Source organism: Chanodichthys erythropterus, chromosome 3 (genome assembly GCF_024489055.1).
Source record: "Chanodichthys erythropterus isolate Z2021 chromosome 3, ASM2448905v1, whole genome shotgun sequence".
NCBI classification, from domain to species: domain Eukaryota; kingdom Metazoa; phylum Chordata; class Actinopteri; order Cypriniformes; family Xenocyprididae; genus Chanodichthys; species Chanodichthys erythropterus.
In genome coordinates this window covers 69,850,069-69,868,433 of record NC_090223.1, presented here as the reverse complement: position 1 = coordinate 69,868,433, position 18,365 = coordinate 69,850,069, and the positions used below count along the sequence as shown (strand labels likewise).

Below are 18,365 nucleotides of genomic sequence, written 5' to 3'. Positions count from 1 at the left end.
AAACTATCCTAATGGCGTTTCAGGGGGTCCCCCTGTAAAATTCTCATTCCAGGGTCTAATGTTATTTGGGTTCGTTTCAACACGCGGACATGAAAAATAACCCGCGGAAAGAGTGTAAAAGTAGCCCAATTTCGCGGGAAAACCGGGGACTTGGCAACACTGCTTCGGACGTCATAGATCACGTGGTTATGTCTAAACGAATCAAGCTCCGTTTCAGGTCTTCACTGAGAGATGTTTGTTTCGTTTTGATACGAGCTTGAAGTGTCGGTGCTGAACGAACTTCAGTGAGTTTGACGGTAAGTTCAGTTATCAGCTTTATTTAATATCGTGTCATGTTGTTATGTTGTTCTGTGTGTTTATGATCGCGACACACTCTTGTTCACTGACAACAACAAAAACGCTCATGAATGGATGACGCCGGAAATGAAGGTTCAAACGGATCTTCGTCACTTTTCTGCTCTTCACTGAATAACGCTTTTGTAACTTTAATAAGGATTAACCTTTACTATTTTTTTACCGTGAAGATTGTATGCAGTATTTTACATTTGATTATTCAATTTCTGTTCCTGAAAACTACTGTGAGACCTTCCTGAAAAACACACTGATTATTTCATTTGTTTCTATGTTCTGTTGTGTTATTGCTTGTAGTTTAATTATTTGTTCTTTGACTGTTTGTCTTTAATAATCTGTGAAATTTATATTAGTAGTTTTAGGTCTTGAATGGAATCGAGAATTGTTAAATTTCACTGATATCTAAAATAACCTTATTTATTACAATATAAGTATTGTTACGTTCCACGTGTGTTGTATTTTGTTGTTTTTTGTCGTTCTTTTGAGTTATTCTTGGGTTATTCTGATTGGACCGGTGTTTGTTTTTCTGAGATTTTCGGTTTCCGAAGGCGAAGTAGGCTATACATGAATATGAGTTTCCCAGACATGCGCGATTGCACGTGCAACTGAGAATTTTAGTTCACATTGTATCTCAAGACATTAGTGGATTATTCCATAAAGGTAACTATATTCTCAGCGTCACGGCTGACTTACGCCTAAACTACAGTTGTTTACTTATAGGTAACAGTTTATAATGTTTTCATTAGTATGCACGATTTGTGCGTCTGTAACTGAATGACAGGCTCTTCGTATAACAGCAGAGCAGCCTTCAGCTATCGTCAATGAGTTCAGCTCCTTGTGCTCTTTGTCCCCTGCGACGTAACCGCTGATAGGCCTATAAATGTGTCTGTGTGGATGTAATCTACAGACTAGCTACTGGTGTGATTATGTTAGCTTACTTCAGACTAACATTCTCTGGTTTTCCGGTTGGTGACAAATTCTGAAAATATTGCTGAAAATATAGTCTTTTCATGGTTTCCGTTATTAAAGAAAGATACACCGACACCAGCTTTAATTTTTCAATTGCACAATAAAACCAAGCATCCCAGAACACCTGAATGAGTTGAAGTAGATCATACTGATTTCATATGACAAATAAATGGGAAAATAAATAACATATTGTTAAAAAATATGCAGCTGCCATTTCAATGATGTTGCTCTGTTCTTCAGGTTACCTCACCTTATGAAGATTTAAAATGGTGTCATCCCTCTAGAAATTAAAGAAATAATGTCCAAAGTCAGTGGCCTAATAAAGATTTTTGCAACCTCATGTTATTCTCTGCCATGGTTTTGTTTTGATGTGTCACTTGTGTACCTGGATATACAGTTATGATCAGTGATATAAATGGACAATTTATTTTGATACACAAACATTCATTATTTGGCATATATTCAGGTTGATCTGGAAACTTTTTCCCAGTCATCTCAATGGCAAAAAGTGTCCCAGTCAACCTGAATTCACTGGTCATTAATGTTCATAAACATAAGCATGATCTTCATGGGGTTTTAATTAGTGGCACATTTGGCCTCAGTTTAATTTTTTTTTTTTTTTCAAAATTTCATATGTCAAAATATATATCGCAAATCCTGGAATAAAGATGGGAATATGGCCTTGATTTGCTTTTGATTAATAGATGCTTTGTATAATGTGTGATGGAGTGAACATATGATATTGTGAGACATTTAATGACATTTTGTTTTTGTACAAAAAGATGGGCATGGATGGATTTGCTATCAACAAACTTTAGCTACTGTATCAGTCCCTTAATATATGAAAATATGACACATAAGAAAGCTATTCTCAGATCAAAAAATTACATTTTTAGTCTTAAAGATTTTTACATTTTTACCACTCTTTGAATTTGAATGACTTTTTTTATTTACTTAAAACTATTTATAACAACAACAAAAAAATTATCTTTTTACAGACAGTGGCCCCCAAATAATTTGCACAAATGCAACTGCATTAAAATACTATTCGAATGTCTAGAATCACTAGTTTTTTGTTTTTTAAAAAATTAATTTCACAAGGATGAAGTGTATTCAACAAGGAATAATTAAATAGATTTTTGTTTAAAAAAATAAAGAAGGAAAAAGAAGACATTTCTAATGTTACAAAAGATTTCTATTTCAATACTGTTCTTCAAACTTGCTGTTCTGTGAATCAACAGGCACTGTATCATGGTTTCCTGTTTTCAGCACTGATAAAAGCTAAGAATGTTTCTTGAGCAGCAAAACAGCATATTATAGTGAATTCTGAAGGATCATGTGACACTGAAGACTGGAGTAACAGGAATAAACAGCCATTTAAAATATATTAAAATAGAAAACAAATCACAATATTACTGTTCTGCCTATTTTGATCAAATAAATGCAACCTTGGTGAGCTTAAACATAACCCAGATAGCAAAATACAATCGGGCCAGTTCTGGTTAGATTCTCGCCTGCCGGAGACTTACCACTCAGACCGGATGCCTGGTGTACTCACTGCCCGATTCCGGGCCGAATAAATCGGGTCAGACGCGGCAGCCGTTACCATGCCGACACTGCCGGAATCAAGCCGGTATCGGGGCTGTCGCAAATGGGCACAGCGCGCCAGAAACGGCCCAGCACCGTTTATATATCTACCATACTGTTAATTCATTTTTCATTTAAATTTGATACCCTGCCAAAACGCTTACTTACATTTTAATATTATAAATTATAATACATAAATAACATAACTTAAATCTATACAAACATCACATTATTATGAAAAGCAATTATATGTCCATTTGAAAAGAACTCACTTGATCTGGTTGGCATGAAAACATTTTATTTACAAAACAATTACAAAACTATATTACATCAAATAACAGCAGTTGTTATACAATTACTGTAATAATTTACCACATTTTGAAAAATTATACACTGGTATTTACATATACACAGAGTGTAAAATTGAGTAAGTATAGACAAACTTGATGTTTTAAATACATTGGTAAATGGAAAAAGTTTTGCTGTTGTACTTAGCAAAATAATGAGCTGAATAACTTAGCTGAACTGCAGGCAGGAAGATCTCCAGGAACAGGATCGGGCAACTCTGCAGGACTTCATTACATAAAAAAACTAACTCAAAAAACAAAAACAAACAACAACAGCTAAATAAAATAAACCTTCAGCTGTACAATTGAATATTGTTTTGAAGATTAGTCTTTTATTATAAAACTGAAGATCACCTTCTATAACTGCAGTGCTTGAAGGACTTGTGCTTTCGTTTCGTTGACCACAGTGACAGAATCAGTGATGTCTGGCTCTCCCAACGCCTGCTGAAATAAGCATAGAGGGTCCAACTGTAAGTTTCACTCTGTAGACTAAAAGTAGACCATTACATTCACCGATACTAGCAATTCTGTTAATGCATTGAATACTTACATGTCAAGTTTTGAAGAATTGCGGGTCCTTCTCACAGGTACTGAGGAGCACAGAGGGCTACGGTGCGTTTCATGTTGACATCATGCACACCCTTCAGAGTCAAGCAAACATTAACATGTTAAACAAGCAAGCCAACTTTATTGTATATACACTGAAGACAGTGATGGAGGTAATAAGTGTTGACAAATTTCAGCTCACCTGAAGATCATAAACATTTAAAATGTCACGCAGAGTCTCTGAAATCTTGTTGATGCGTGCCGTTTTCAGTGATGTGGTGTAACTTTGTACAAACCTAGAAAACCAAAAACACACAAGTGTATAACCAACAGTGGATGTAGAAAAGAGAAAGTCAAGTTACCTTAAGTGTTGAAGCTCACTCTTCAGTTAGTATCCAGTTCAGCCTGCAAATAAAGTAAGATTAAAAAGGTTTACTAATCGTAGATAAAGCTACTGCTAGTTTATTCAAATGAATGAAGGAATAAAATCACATTTCTCAGATCAGTGTGCTTAACAAAAAGCAACAACACATGTTGCCCTACATTTTCTTCATGAAGATATCCTTACAAAATCAAATAAGAAAAACAAAAAAAATGTTTTGCTTTACTTACATAAGTTGGCTCCAGACGCTTGCAAATATCTGCCACGCTGAAAGGATTCTACAGGTAACGTTGGTTAGAGCAACGATGTGACGTGGATGACAGAAGTATATATATATATATTAGGGATGTGCATCTCCATAACTGAGGCCGATGCGACACGATGTGATTCAGTGTAATACGATGCAATGGAGAAAAATAATATGCTGTGCAATTCAATATGTAGATATTTAACTTTTATTTATTTTGTTCCGACAGAAATCTTATCTTAAAGTATCTTAAGTGCCATCTGACTTTTTACACATGGCTCTTTCACAAACAAAAGATTATTTTTTTTACAAAACCAAAAGATTAAATAAAAACAGACATTCTTTTCCTGTCTTGTCTCTAGTTACTTTTAACAGCTCACACATTTAACAGGTGAAACAATTTAAGAATGCTGCTCAGGGATAAACAATAAAGAAATGTTCTGTAACTTGCCAGCAGGCTAATGTGATTTCAGCAGGCTAACTCAGTGAGCAGAAAGCAGGTGCTGTTTTTTTAACATAAGCAATACAAATAAAAACCTTTCACAAACAGGTAAACAAAAATGTAAATATATATATATATATATATATATATATATATATATATAGATATATATTTATATAGAAGAAAAACTAGTATTGGCAGTCACAGACTGCTGTAAAGCAGATTAGCTTAAATGTCCTACTTTAAGGTTTTTCTTCAGGAAAATCAGTTGATCTACATGATCAGGATGAAGCAAACTGCGCTGTGCAGTAACTATGTCTCCAGCTGTGCTAAACACTCTTTCAGAGGGAACACTTGTAGCTGGGATGGAGAGATAGCTCTTTGCCAATGCTGAAAGCAGAGGAAGATCCACTTGTTTTTTCCACCACTGCAGCAAGTCACCACTCAGACTTAAAGAATCCCTCTCTCTGTACTTTAAAATTTCCTCCTTAGCTCTCTCCCTTGTGTTCTTTGTCGCCTGTGGTCTCTCAGTGTGGAAATCGCCAAACATCTGGTCCAAGGCCATTTTCTTCTTGGGAGGAACATCATCTAGGAGCAAAAGAGAAGAGGGGATGTTCAGAAATATTATATCAATCAATACTATACTACAAAAAATGTGACATACAATACTAGACCATAATAACACATGCATCTTCAAATCAACATACAGTATACTGAGTATATAACTTTTGCAACAGTTCCTAACTTCCTATCAGAACATAGCAAACCTGTCTCTTCCTCTCTGTGGGGGCTCCTGTTACCACCTGTTTCAGCTGTCTGGTCCTCATTCATTGTGCTCCCTGCCTGACAATAATTATTATAATCCAGAGACTGTTAGATTTTCTTAAAATAGACATAATTTAAGACACAAATAAATAAAAGTAACAAATGGGTAGAGACAGAGAGAGAGAGAGAGACAGACATAGTATACTGAGTATATTCTTCTTACCTTTTCATCCATCTTCACCACCTCTCCTATTAGCTTTGTGAATATCATGTCCTTGGAGTCATTGTCATCCAGGAAAGCCAGGTCTTTGAAGCGTGGATCAAGGGCTGTGGCATAGTGGAGGAGGTCTTGGAGATATGTGTAGCGGCCGTCAAAGTCCTGCCTGAATCGCTCCTTCATCTGGGAAATTACTGGTAGATCACTATCATCTGGCTGGAAATGTCTCTTTAATTTGGCCTGAATTGGGGAGATCATTGAGATGGTGGTTTTTTTTTCCTCACTGAGGAGCGTGGTTGCCACTTTCAGTGGAGACATCAATTTGATGACATCTTGAATTATTGCCATGTCTTCCTCTGTCAGGCTGGCCATGCATTCACTTCTCTTTATCTGCTTTGACAGCAGGGTGTTCAACACAGCAGGCTGTTGCTCCCAAAAACGCTCCAACATGTCAAGGGAACTGTTCCATCTTGTGGAAACATCATGGATTAGCTTGTGGTTTGGCAGGTGTAACTGGGCCTGCATTTCACGCAGAACTTCTGTGAAAAAATGTTACCACCTTCCTCACTTTTGCCAAAACCTCAGACACTCTGTCCAGTTTGAGGGATTTTTGAGAGGCCAGATTAAGTGTGTGCGCGATGCATCGCACATGGGGGTCCATTTCTGCACCCACTCCGGCCAGCATCATATTTTTTGCATTATCCGTGACCAACGCTGTGTCCTTGATGTTGATGTTCCACTCGCGGCAAACGTTCTGCAGTAAAACTGCTAGATTATTCCCTGTGTGAGCCTCATTGAACACTCTAGTCTGAAGAACGTAGTTTTGCAAAACCCACTCATCGTCAATATAGTGTGCTGTGACAGTAACATATGAGTCCGTGGCACAAGACGTCCAGCCATCAACCGTAATTGCAACTCGTTGGGCATTGCTTAGTGACTCGGCTATCTCTCGTCTAACTTTGTCATACAAAGCAGGAATTTGCTTCTCAGTAAATAGCTTTCTATTTGGTATGTGGTACCTTGGCTCCAAGACGTGGAGGAGGTACTGGAATCCCTCGTTCTCTGTAACGCTGTAAGGCTGAATGTCTTTACAAATAAAAAAGGCGATCGCGTCAGTTATTGCTTTGGAACGAGCAGAGCTGACAGCCAGCGGGGAGTGAAAAAAAGTAGTAATTGTTTGCGCACCCGGCGTCCTGCTAGCGGTACCACAGCTGCTAGTACTAGCAACAGCTGATTCCGAAGGGGAGGGAGTCTCTGCTGCACTCACTTTGTGTTGGTGCTTCAAGTGTGTTATTAAATTAGTCGTACTGCCTGTATATTTTATAGCGGCGCGACATATTTTACAAATTGCATGGGTTTTGTCAAGATTTCCATCTCGCTTATAAAACCCAAAGTGTTTCCAAACACTGGATTTAAAATGATTTGGTGGAAGAAAGAGTTCCGGGTCTGCCATGTCAATCCGTTCTTGGTGGTAACTCTCAGGAGGACACCTCTCGGTCTACGTAGTGTTGTTGTGATACGTCATAATCACGTAGCAGCTGCAGTGGTGATGAGAGAACGCGCTTTCGCAGCAGTTCAGAAAGGAGAAATCAATCTAAAAGTTACATAAAATATTGGTCGCTTTATAAATAGTAAAAGAATAGCGCATCTACTAATAATTATATATGAATAAATCGTTTTTTACAGATGCAGATATGTTAGAAACGATGCATCGCGATACAAATGCCAAATGTATCCGATGCACGCTTATTTAAATCGATGCATCGCATCGTAAGCTTTTATGCCGATGCACCGATGCAAATCGGTGAATCTTACCATCCCTATTACCTAGTCTGATGATTCACCTGTGCAGATCCAGACGTTCTGCCCTTGTGTAATGCCTTTCATAATGTTGGGAACATGGGCTGGCATATGCAAATATTGCATACTATTAATATTACACCCCGTAACAGTCAGTGTTATGTTGAGATTCGCCTGTTCTTCAGAGGTCTTTTAAACAAATGAGATTTATAAAAGAAGGAGGAAACAATGGAGTTTGAGACTCAATGTATGTCTTTTCCATGAACTCTTGTTATTCAACTATGCCAAGATAAATTAAATTTTTCATTCGAGGGCACCTTTAATTTGGATTTCTCTATGCAAGTTTTATTTACTCTTATAGACGAAGTTCCCATTGACACACATTATACGGCTGACAGACAGCAAAATCATCATTTGTGTTCTGCTGAAGAAACAAAGTCACCTACATCTTGGATGCACTGGGGGTAAGCAGATAAACATCACATTTTCATTTTTGGGTGAACTGTCCCTTTAAAATCAAAACATTCATGATTTTTGTCTCATCCGCCCGTGACCCACCATTTAATTAACTGTTATTTTTTATTACCGCCCCACGGATACCGTGATCTGCGCATCTGTAGTACACACCTATGAAATATAGATATTTGGTGATCATTTCTTTTTCTTCCTTTTTGATTTTGTCTAAACAACAAACCTGACAACCACATAAAAGCACAAAACAGAACCGACAGTCTCTTTTATGAGCATCACAGAATTTGAATCACTACATAGGCAGCAACTCACACAAATGACCCTTGACACTGAAGACTTTATTTGCTATTGATTTAATTACAAATATGTGAAAGATTACATTTTTAATTTGACTGAACCTTTTAGCAATAATTTTTGGTATTGAATGAATTACATTTAATATTGATTACTTGTTTTACTTAAACTTATCCTTGAAAGATAACTTTTTACACATTTTATACCCATGGTTAAACTAAAACACATTTTATATATTATATATTGGTAAAACACACTGAGTTTAAATGTGTTTCAATTCGGACACATGAATGAACTCTGCTTTATGAACTCAAACAACCTTTTTAACACGTTTGTTTGTATTATATTTGTCACTGTTTTAATTTTACTACAAAAATTATCTGGTAAAATAGTTAGATTTCAATGCACTTCTGTGATTGTAGACAATGCAGCGTCTGAACAGGACTTTTATTTTGAAGCGTCGACATGACGTCATAAGACTGCGCCGAGCTCCTGCATCTGCTGTGATATTGCTGAAGAAAGGTTTGTTTTCAGAATTTAATCGACAGAAATAGTTTTAATGATTTTTAATAGTTTTAAAAGCGATGTGAAATGAGTTTATACACTATTTAATGTAACATTGTAATTCTTTATCTACCGGTAACTGTAATGAAGGATATTTGTGTGAGTAAAACTCTGATGACTGATGAGAAACAGTAAACCTGCGTCTCATTTCTCTCTCTATATATATATCATAAATCAGTTTATCATGAACACGAGTTCAGTCTCTGGCGAGTAATGATGGAGAAACTGAACTTTTCAACTCCGAGTCAATTGAATCAAACACTTTGAGAAATGATTCAGTGAATCACGACTCGTGCTGCTCAAACAGTGAACATGAACGACAACAACAAACACTAACAAACTAATCCTATTTTCATCAAAGAGTAATCATTTAAATATAATTATAATTCTTTAAATATGAAGTTTATTAATTTTAAGCATTAGTGTTCTTGTTGTTGTCTAACAGGTCATTGAAGACCATTAACTTTAATTATTCTCTTCTTAAAGATGGCGTTTATTAAAGAGGAGACTGAAGACATAAAGATGGAGTTCATTAAAGAGGAGACTGAAGACATAAAGATGGCGTTTATTAAAGAGGAAGAGACTAAAGACATGAAGATTGAAGAAACATTCAGTGTGAAACATGAAGATACTGAGGAACAAACAGGTTGGTTTTATTCTCACAGCTGAATTTGATCATTATTAAAATGTCCAGCTCTACAGAAATAGAGAATACAGAAATATAATCTTAGAGAAAATTACAGAAGTAGCCAAAACAATTATTTTCTGAAACAATAAACCCAATATCATCTTCTGAATAGAGAACAATGGAAAAGATTTTTTTCTGTTCATGCTCAAAAGAAAAAATAGTCTGTAGTTTGGTCTTTATTATTTTTGTCAAACTTGCAGTTTTGTGTATTCGTATTTATATTAAATGTGTTTATAGACTAAATACCATAAAGGAGTGTTCGCAATAGGCGGCAATAATGTCTGCAATAATATCTGACCCGCGCCCGCAACCAGATTATTTGAATAGCGGCCGGTTCTGAAATAGATCCTCGACTCGTGGTGCCGTATTATCACCGTGTCTACTAACTTACCCCAGACGCGCCGCAACAGCTAAAAGCTGTCTACACTGAACAAACTGACTATTGCAAAGCACTTGGACTACAAACCCGATTCCAAAAAAGTTGGGACACTGTACAAATTGTGATTAAAAAAGGAATGCAATAATTTACAAATCTCATAAACTTATATTTTATTCACAATAGAATATAACATATCAAATGTTGAAAGTGAGACATTTTGAAATGTCATGCCAAATATTGGCTCGTTTTGGATTTCATGAGAGCTACACATTCCAAAAAAGTTGGGACAGGTAGTAATAAGAGGCCGGAAAAGTTAAAAGTACATATAAGGAACAGCTGGAGGACTAATTTGCAACTTATTAGGTCAATTGGCAACATGATTGGGTATAAAAAGAGCCTCTCAGAGTGGCAGTGTCTCTCAGAAATCAAGATGGGCAGAGGATCACCAATTCCCCCAATGCTGTGGCGATAAATAGTGGAGCGATATCAAAGTTTCTCAGAGAAAAATTGCAAAGAGTTTGAAGTTATCATGAGTGCATAATATGAAGAGTTCAGATGCAAAACCCTCTAAATCCATCAGACTTCTTTTCTTTTAAATGAGCATTTTTTACCAGGCTTTTACAATCAAGTTCAAGAGTTTCATTTTAAAGGTAATGATAAGGTTATTAGCTAGTGAATAAAATAACTTTTTTTCAAAAATGTCACTCTAGACAATTTGTTGGTTTTTAACAAGTTCGATTTTCTTTTGCGTCAAAACCAGCTAAATCCACTTATTTTGCAAAAACCTAGAAATCCACCTATTTGGGGCAAGACATAATAAATAGTTGAAAAATCACTAAAGATGCAACTAGAAACCCTGAAAACGATGATAGCACAATAATTTCAAAACTAAACAGTGGACAAACCTCTTTACACAGGGATTTAACACGTCTCTTCTATTCAGCCTCCACTTTTTTGCCTCCTCCGTTTACATGGCACAGCTTCCATATGAGACAGAAGAATGGCATCTTGTTTGACTTTGTCTTTGGCGAAATAGAGCTGTTGTTTGATGTATAATAAATCCGATTCCTTCAAAGTAACGCCACTGCACGAAGAACTGTTATGAGTGCATGATACAATTGCAACCAAGCCATTTCCACTGTAGGCTATTTTGCCTTATGACAGGCAGAGTTTTGAGGTAAATAACGTTTTCTTCTGTCATTCAATGTTAGAAGGACAGGCTGATCCATTTCATCGTACTCCATCTTTTATTTTAAAAATCTCAATCTTGAATCTGAATCTAAAAAAATCTCCTCAGCGCGCCGCTATATTGAAACCGCTCGAAATCATATGATTCGATTTGCGCCTTCTGATTGGTTCTCGGAATATAGCGGCTTTTGCTGCCAAAGGGAAGTGGCGTTTAGAGGCTTTTGCCAACAAACCGATATTTCTGAATGGGCTGACGCTGCGATTTAGAGGATTTGAAGCACGTGATTTGTTGAACGTGTACTACGTGCCGTAAGCATTCGCTCAATGTCATTATCTCATTTTTGACAGAGGTGGCGTTTAGCGGCTTTTGCATCTGAACTCTTCATATCATCCAGAGATTCAGAGAATCTGGAATGATCTCTGTGCGTAAGGGTCAAGGCTGGAAAACCATACTGGATGCCCGTGATCTTTGGGCCCTTAGATGGCACGAGGCATGTGACGGTATCAAATTTTCACGTTGCGATTAATTGCTGAAGCTTTTATCACGGTATACGGTATTATCACGATATTGAAATAAGTTGCCAAAAAAAAGTGTTGTTATAGTATAACAGGTTTAAGAACTCTTTGTAATAACAAAAATAACTGAATGTTTAAATACAATGATACAATACACAAAAAATATATAAAGTCAAATTTACAAACAGATTAAAGTGCAAAAGAATTAGGCTATAAAGAACAATGGGTAACACTTTACAATAAGGTCTCGTTATTTAATGCATCAACTAAAGTAGTGTTGTCAAAAGTACCGACTTCGGTACCTAGTCGGTACTGAAATTTTAAAAACGTGACGCTTTGAGCGCTGTTGAGTGGATTCGTAAACATCTCTGATTGGCTGTTGTTTTCGCGGCTCATCGGATATGTCTTTGATAGGCTTCAATGATCAACGCTGTAAAAACGTTGTAAATAGTCGTCAATTAATCTCTTCACTAAGCGCTTACACAGATACACACGGTAGCATTTGAAAGCAGGCGTCTATTGCGGATCGGTCCACTGTTAGACGCCTGCTTTCAATCACTCGCGCTCCCACTTTCAAAACGCTTTCAAATTCAAACACTTCCGTGTGCTTTCAAATGCTCCCACGCGTTGATCATTGTTGCCAATCACAGGCATATCCGATGAGCGCCTCAACACAATGGCCAATCAGAGATGTTTATGAATCCGCTCAACAGCGCTCAAAGCGTCACGTTTTTAAAATTTCAGTACCGATAGGTACCGAAGTCGGTACTTTTGACAACACTAAACTAAAGCCGAGTTCAGACTGCACGATTTTAGCCCCGATTTTGGCTCGCCGACAGGTTTTGAGAAATCGCCAACAAATGCCCAAAATCACAGGCAAATCGGTGCTCGTTCACGTGAGTGACAATCACATAGTGTGAATGAGCAAAGACGCGATCTGAGAGAATCGCCGACGAGTCGCCGACGCCCGTGAGAAATTTGGCATGCTAAATATCTGGACCTGTCGGCGATTCAAAATCCTGCTGTGTGAAAAGTGTTCTGACTGAAAACTACATTGGCGATGACCGACAGCCAATGAGAGAGCAGGATACAGAGCAGCGGGGAGTTCGGGGAGGAGTTATAGACCACAACATCAGCAAGCATGGCTTCATTCAGCACAAACATTTGCTTGACCATCCGCAACAGCAGCACATTGAAAAGTTATTTATTTACCTCCAACTCTCGTTGCAGAACACACAATCCACAGTCTCCTCAACCATTTCCTCCTCCATATTCTTCTTTTCTTTTTCTTGTTTTCGCTGCAAATCAGCGCACAGCGCAATTCGTATTGCAAGCTTCTTGCAGGCTACCGTTTTTAATAATAATAATAATAACTCCGGTCTTGCACGCGTGATATCGCGTTGTTTCCTTGTCACATCTCGCGTGTGTTTGGTTGTGAAACGTAGTTTGCGTGCCAGACAGAGTTGTCGGCGATTCTTCCTATTGTAAAGTCATGCAGTGTGAAACCTTCTATCGCCGATCCATCGTGCAGTTTGAACACAGCAGCGACTGAATGCTGGCCAAGATAGTCATGCAGTGTGAAAAGAACAGTGAGTCGAGAACTTTGAAAATCGTGCAGTCTGAACTCGGCTTAAGATTGAGCAACAGCTACATTTGTTACAGAAAGTATTATTTTTTTGTTAATGTTAGTTAAGAAACCCAATTGATCATTGTTAATTTTATCTCAGGTCCATTAAATACGTTATTTTGATTTTAGTAATGTTATTAAACAGTAACTAAGAAATTAACAGTAACTAAGAAATTAACAGTAACTAAGAACTGTCCAACACGCAAACAATTTGAAAATGCAGTTTAGTAGGCTACGTGAGGATGCTATTTCTGAGTGTTAAAGTAGGCTACGTCAAATAATTATTACAATAAGTTAGGGTCCATTATGTAACAAGCAAATTAACATGTTACACATTTATTATTCACAATATGGAAAGAGGAAATAAAACATAGTTATTATGCCAAATTTTAACAATATTTTAACCTTTTACCATGTAGTGAGGAGCCATGTCTGGTTTTACCTGCGGTGATCTAATTAGAGTTCTTTTTAATGAGGTTGATAGAAGTTTTACAGATATTGTTTGTGTAATAAAATTACATCTCTGTCCTACCTAAAACCACTCTGCTGTCAGCTCAAGCTTTTGTCAAATCTCTAATGTTTTTAAGAAACAAAAGATGCTATATATATAATATATATATATATATATATATATATATATATATATATATATATATATAAAAGGAACCCCAGATGTGTCCACAATAGAGACTTTAAGCAACAGCTGCTGATACAACAGCAACGGCATTCTGGCGTTCTGTTGCGCATGCACAAATTTAACTGCTACTTCTTGGCGTTCTACTGTAACCGTCTACTGCAGGAGAGTAGCCGATTTTCTTTAGTCGATAATACGTGATAGACTAGATAAGTAAATTATGTTCTATGGTTATGTGGTATTTTAGTTGTATCTGTATGTCATTTAATGCCAAAAGCAACCATTCTCTTGCTTTTATTTACATGTAATGTAGGGCTGCACAATATATATCGCACGATACGAAAAATAACATTGAACTTGAACACGATTATCACTTAAACGCGATTCTTAGTGCGATTATGAAATCGCAAAGGCTGCGTTTATTTTTTTTGCGCAGCTTGTCGAGCTATGGCTCCAAATGCTAGCTGTTTTTGCGTTCTTTAACTACGGCAGTTGACAGTTTACTTTCGGTCGCCGTTACCATTTCATCAACATCTGTTGCTTAAAGTCCCTATTATCGAATCTTGCCCCCTTTTAAAAAAGTTTGGACACCCCAGGTATAGAGCATACATGTTTTTGGTTTTGATGCATTAAATGTCTCAATTGTTTTATGTCTGTTTTTATCCTAGACCTGATGGCACTGAAAGAGGCGAGTCTTGAACTTAATGAAAGGGAAGAGAAAAAACATTACAATAAACATCATGATTTCATGACTGGAGAAAGATTGACACAGGCTAAAAAGTGTTCCTCACAAAAAAAAGGTCAAAAGACAGGAACTAAAAGTCATTTCACCTGCCAACAGTGTGGAAAGAGTTTCAGTGGAAAAGGAAACCTTCAAGTCCACACGAGAATTCACACTGGAGAAAAGCCTTACACCTGCCAACAGTGTGGAAAGAGTTTCAGTCAAAAAGGAAGCCTTATAGGCCACATGAGAATTCACACTGGAGAGAGTCCATTTGCCTGTGAACAGTGTGGAAAGAGTTTCAGTGGAAAAGGAAACCTTGAAACCCACATGAGAATTCACACTGGAGAGAAACCTTTCACCTGTCAACAGTGTGGACAGAGTTTCACATTTAAAGGAAACCTTAAAGTTCACATGAGAGCTCACACTGGAGAAAAGCCTCACACCTGCAAACAATGTGGAAATAGTTTCAGTCAAAAAGGAAGCCTTATAGCCCACATGAGAACTCACACTGGAGAGAAACCTTTCACCTGTCAACAGTGTGGACAGAGTTTCACTGTAAAAGGAAGCCTTACAGCCCACATGAGAAATCACACTGGAGAGAGTCCATTCACCTGTGAACAGTGTGGAAAGAGTATCAGTGGAAAAGGAAACCTTGAAGTCCACATGAGAATTCACACTGGAGAGAAACCTTTCACCTGTCAACAGTGTGGAGAGAGTTTTACACATAAAGGAAACCTTAAAGTCCACATGAGAACTCACACTGGAGAAAAGCCTTACACCTGCACTCTGTGCGGGAATGGGTTCACACGTGAACAAAACCTTAGGGAGCACATGAATATTCACACTGGAGAGAAGCCTTTTACATGTGATCAGTGTGGAAAGAGTTTCAGATTTAAAGGTCAACTTAAGTGCCACATGAGGATTCACTCGAAAGAGAACTGTTTTAGAAGTCGTCGCTGTGGAAAGAGCAGAGGTGTAAAGAGTACCTGAAAACCATATTTGAGTAAAAGTACAGATACCTGACAGCAAAAAATTACTCCCATTACAAGTTAAAAGTGACAAATTCTAATACAACTCGAGTAAAAAAATCTTGGAGCATCTGATTTTAACATTACTTTAGTATTTTACTCATGCTAAATGTAGGCTCAGAGATGCACTAGTTTATTTTCTAAAATCAAAATAAAACTGAACACCTCAACATTGTAATAAATCAAGTCTACAAAAAGTCTCAGTTAAGCGCAAGTGCCCAAAAATGCCACAAGTAAACCAATATCCTTCATAAAGGTCTTGTCAATACAGCGGATAAATAAAATAATGTTAAGACTATGACTCTGCCTGACTTCCTTGCTGTTCCTGTTTGCTCCTGTCTTGACACTGCCTGTACGACCATGATTGTTTAATAAATCTGCAAATGGATCTTCCCAAGTCTGCCGCCTTGTTACAATGACAGACAAATCTAAATTAAGCTTGTGATGACACATTGATGTCCTAAGACACTAAACGATCAGTTTGTGTGAGAAACCGATCAGTATATGATTTTTTTCTTACCTCTAATACACCACTATGTCCAACTGCCTTGAGCATCCGGTGCATGTAGTTTGTACACGCTCTGGTGTAGTGTAGGATTAGGCCAACATATCTCATGTAATGAGCTGGGATCTGTGGGGTCATTAGAGTATATTATATTATATTACCTCAAGGACTCCCCGCTCCATACTTACCTGTCTCCAGTGTGTCTCGATCTCCCAGTGTGTTCTGTCTCCATTGTGTGAGTGCTCTACCGTTCTCCAGCAATCTCCAGCTCCAGCGTGTTCAAGGACTCTTGCATCTGAAAAGAAAAGGACTGTAACTATCTCTATTCATCTCTACATACTCCAGTTTTACCATTGCTGCATTCCTGATCTCTGCTTATGCTCACTGGTGTCAATAAACTACACTTACCTGCTTATATCTGTGTCCGACCCCTCTGTAACGTAACAGAAGACCGGACCATTACCGAAGAACCAGTATGAGCCAACCGGATCCTTTCCAAGCACTTGTTGATGCGCTTCGGCGTACTCTCACCACCAATCAACCACCGTCACCATCTCCCGTCACTTCTCCCTCACCTGCACCAGCAGTAACCACCATCAGCACTGTCAGCTCTCCTTCACCACCAGTGTACGCCAGTCCCATGGCCAAGCCAGCACCCTACTCAGGATCGGTGGAGGACTGCAGCGGATTTCTGCTGCAGTGCGAACTGGTCCTGGAGATACAGCCGCACCTGTACCCGAACCTGATACCTCAAAGATAGCGTTCCTCATCTCTCAGTTAAGCGGCAAAGCATTAAAATGGGCAGACTACATCTGGTCTCAACACGGTGCAGTCATATTCTGCCTTTATTTCCCATTTCCAGGAGGTATTCGTGAAACCGATTACTGATTCATCTGCTGGTGAGAAAGTTTACAATCTTAAACAAGGATCAATGTCTATTTATGATTATGCTTTGCACTTCAGAACGCTTGCCGCTGTCAGTGGATGGAATGAACAGGCTTTGATTACCACCTACCGTCAAGGATTGGAGCCTCTGTGTGGCTGCATCTTGCTGCATACGAGGATTCCATCGGCCTAGAGAACTTCATCCAGCTTTCCATCCGCTCCACCACTCGTATGCATGCGTGTCTTCAAGAACACCAGGACCACTCACTTCCCAACATGCTCCTCTGCCGATCCGAACCGGTCAGCTCCCCAGAACCAGCCAACGAACCCATAGATGTAGAAAACTTTCGTCTAACTCCCACTGAACGCCAACGTCGGCTGACCCTGAACCTGTGTCTGTACTGTGGCGCTCCTGGGCATGTGATTTCTGCATGCCCCACACGACCTCCACGACCCATGGTGAGTGCCATTATTCCTTCTATTCAGAAAATGAAACCACTCACCACTGTCGTCAACCTTACTGCCGCTGAAATCTCTCTTACAGTGGTTGCGCTCCTCGACTCAGGGTCAGCCGGCAACTTCATCTCCGGCGCCCTCTGCCGGCAACTTCGTCTCAAGACCTCTCCGTCTCCGACGATCTACCAGATCAACTCCATAACTGGCAAACCTCTCAGCCGTAAGCACGTCCGCCGTGTGGTAGGACCCCTCAAGCTACAAGTTGGACTTCTACATCTAGAGGAAATACATCTGCTGATTCTGGAGGATTCCACCGCTGATGTGGTTCTAGGGCGACCCTGACTGGAGCAGCACAGTCCCACCATCTCCTGGAAAACCGGCAAAATCCTGAAGTGGGGCGAAACCTGTCTCTCTCGTTGCTTCTCTGAACTCCCTGTACCTCGTACTCCTCCTAAAGAACTTTCCATCTGTGAACTATCCATTGAGAGTCCAGTGGAGAAACGTTCCATCGACATTCCAAAGTGTTATGCCCCCTTCAGTGATGTCTTCTGCCCTCAGAGGGCTTCCAAGCTGCCTCCACACCGGTTATGGGACTGTGCCATCGATCTGCTTCCGGGTGAACCAGTGCCAAGGGGTAAGATCTACCCCTTATCCATCCTGGAGGAGAAGGCCATGGAGGAAAACATCAAAGAGGCCCTTGCTCAAGGTTACATCCACCCGTCTACTTCCCCTGCTGCTTCCAGCTTCTTCTTT

General features: G+C 38.8%; 2 protein-coding genes across 2 annotated transcripts in view; one reads left to right on the top strand and one right to left on the bottom strand.

Annotated features, from left to right (window-relative positions):
• Nucleotides 1–18,365, bottom strand: part of LOC137005681 (uncharacterized) — a 1,355,627-nt gene that overhangs the window by 1,139,817 nt on the left and 197,445 nt on the right. The gene's annotated exons all lie outside the window — the stretch shown is intronic.
• On the top strand, nt 221–15,733 carry LOC137006847 (gastrula zinc finger protein XlCGF57.1-like). Its single transcript, XM_067367968.1, has 5 exons — nt 221–296; nt 8,015–8,117; nt 8,841–8,940; nt 9,469–9,628; nt 14,683–15,733. Exons 4-5 carry the CDS (start codon nt 9,469–9,471, stop codon nt 15,726–15,728), a joined length of 1,206 nt encoding a protein of 401 aa, XP_067224069.1. The 5' UTR covers nt 221–296; nt 8,015–8,117; nt 8,841–8,940; the 3' UTR covers nt 15,729–15,733.

What these genes read in the sequence shown, in the direction of transcription:
- LOC137006847 (XM_067367968.1), top strand. Translation starts at nt 9,469, where the DNA reads ATGGCGTTTATTAAAGAGGAGACTGAAGACATAAAGATGGAGTTCATT. An exon ending in AGATACTGAGGAACAAACAG is followed by an intron (nt 9,629 to 14,682) that starts GTTGGTTTTATT and finishes TTTTTATCCTAG; the next exon opens with ACCTGATGGCACTGAAAGAG.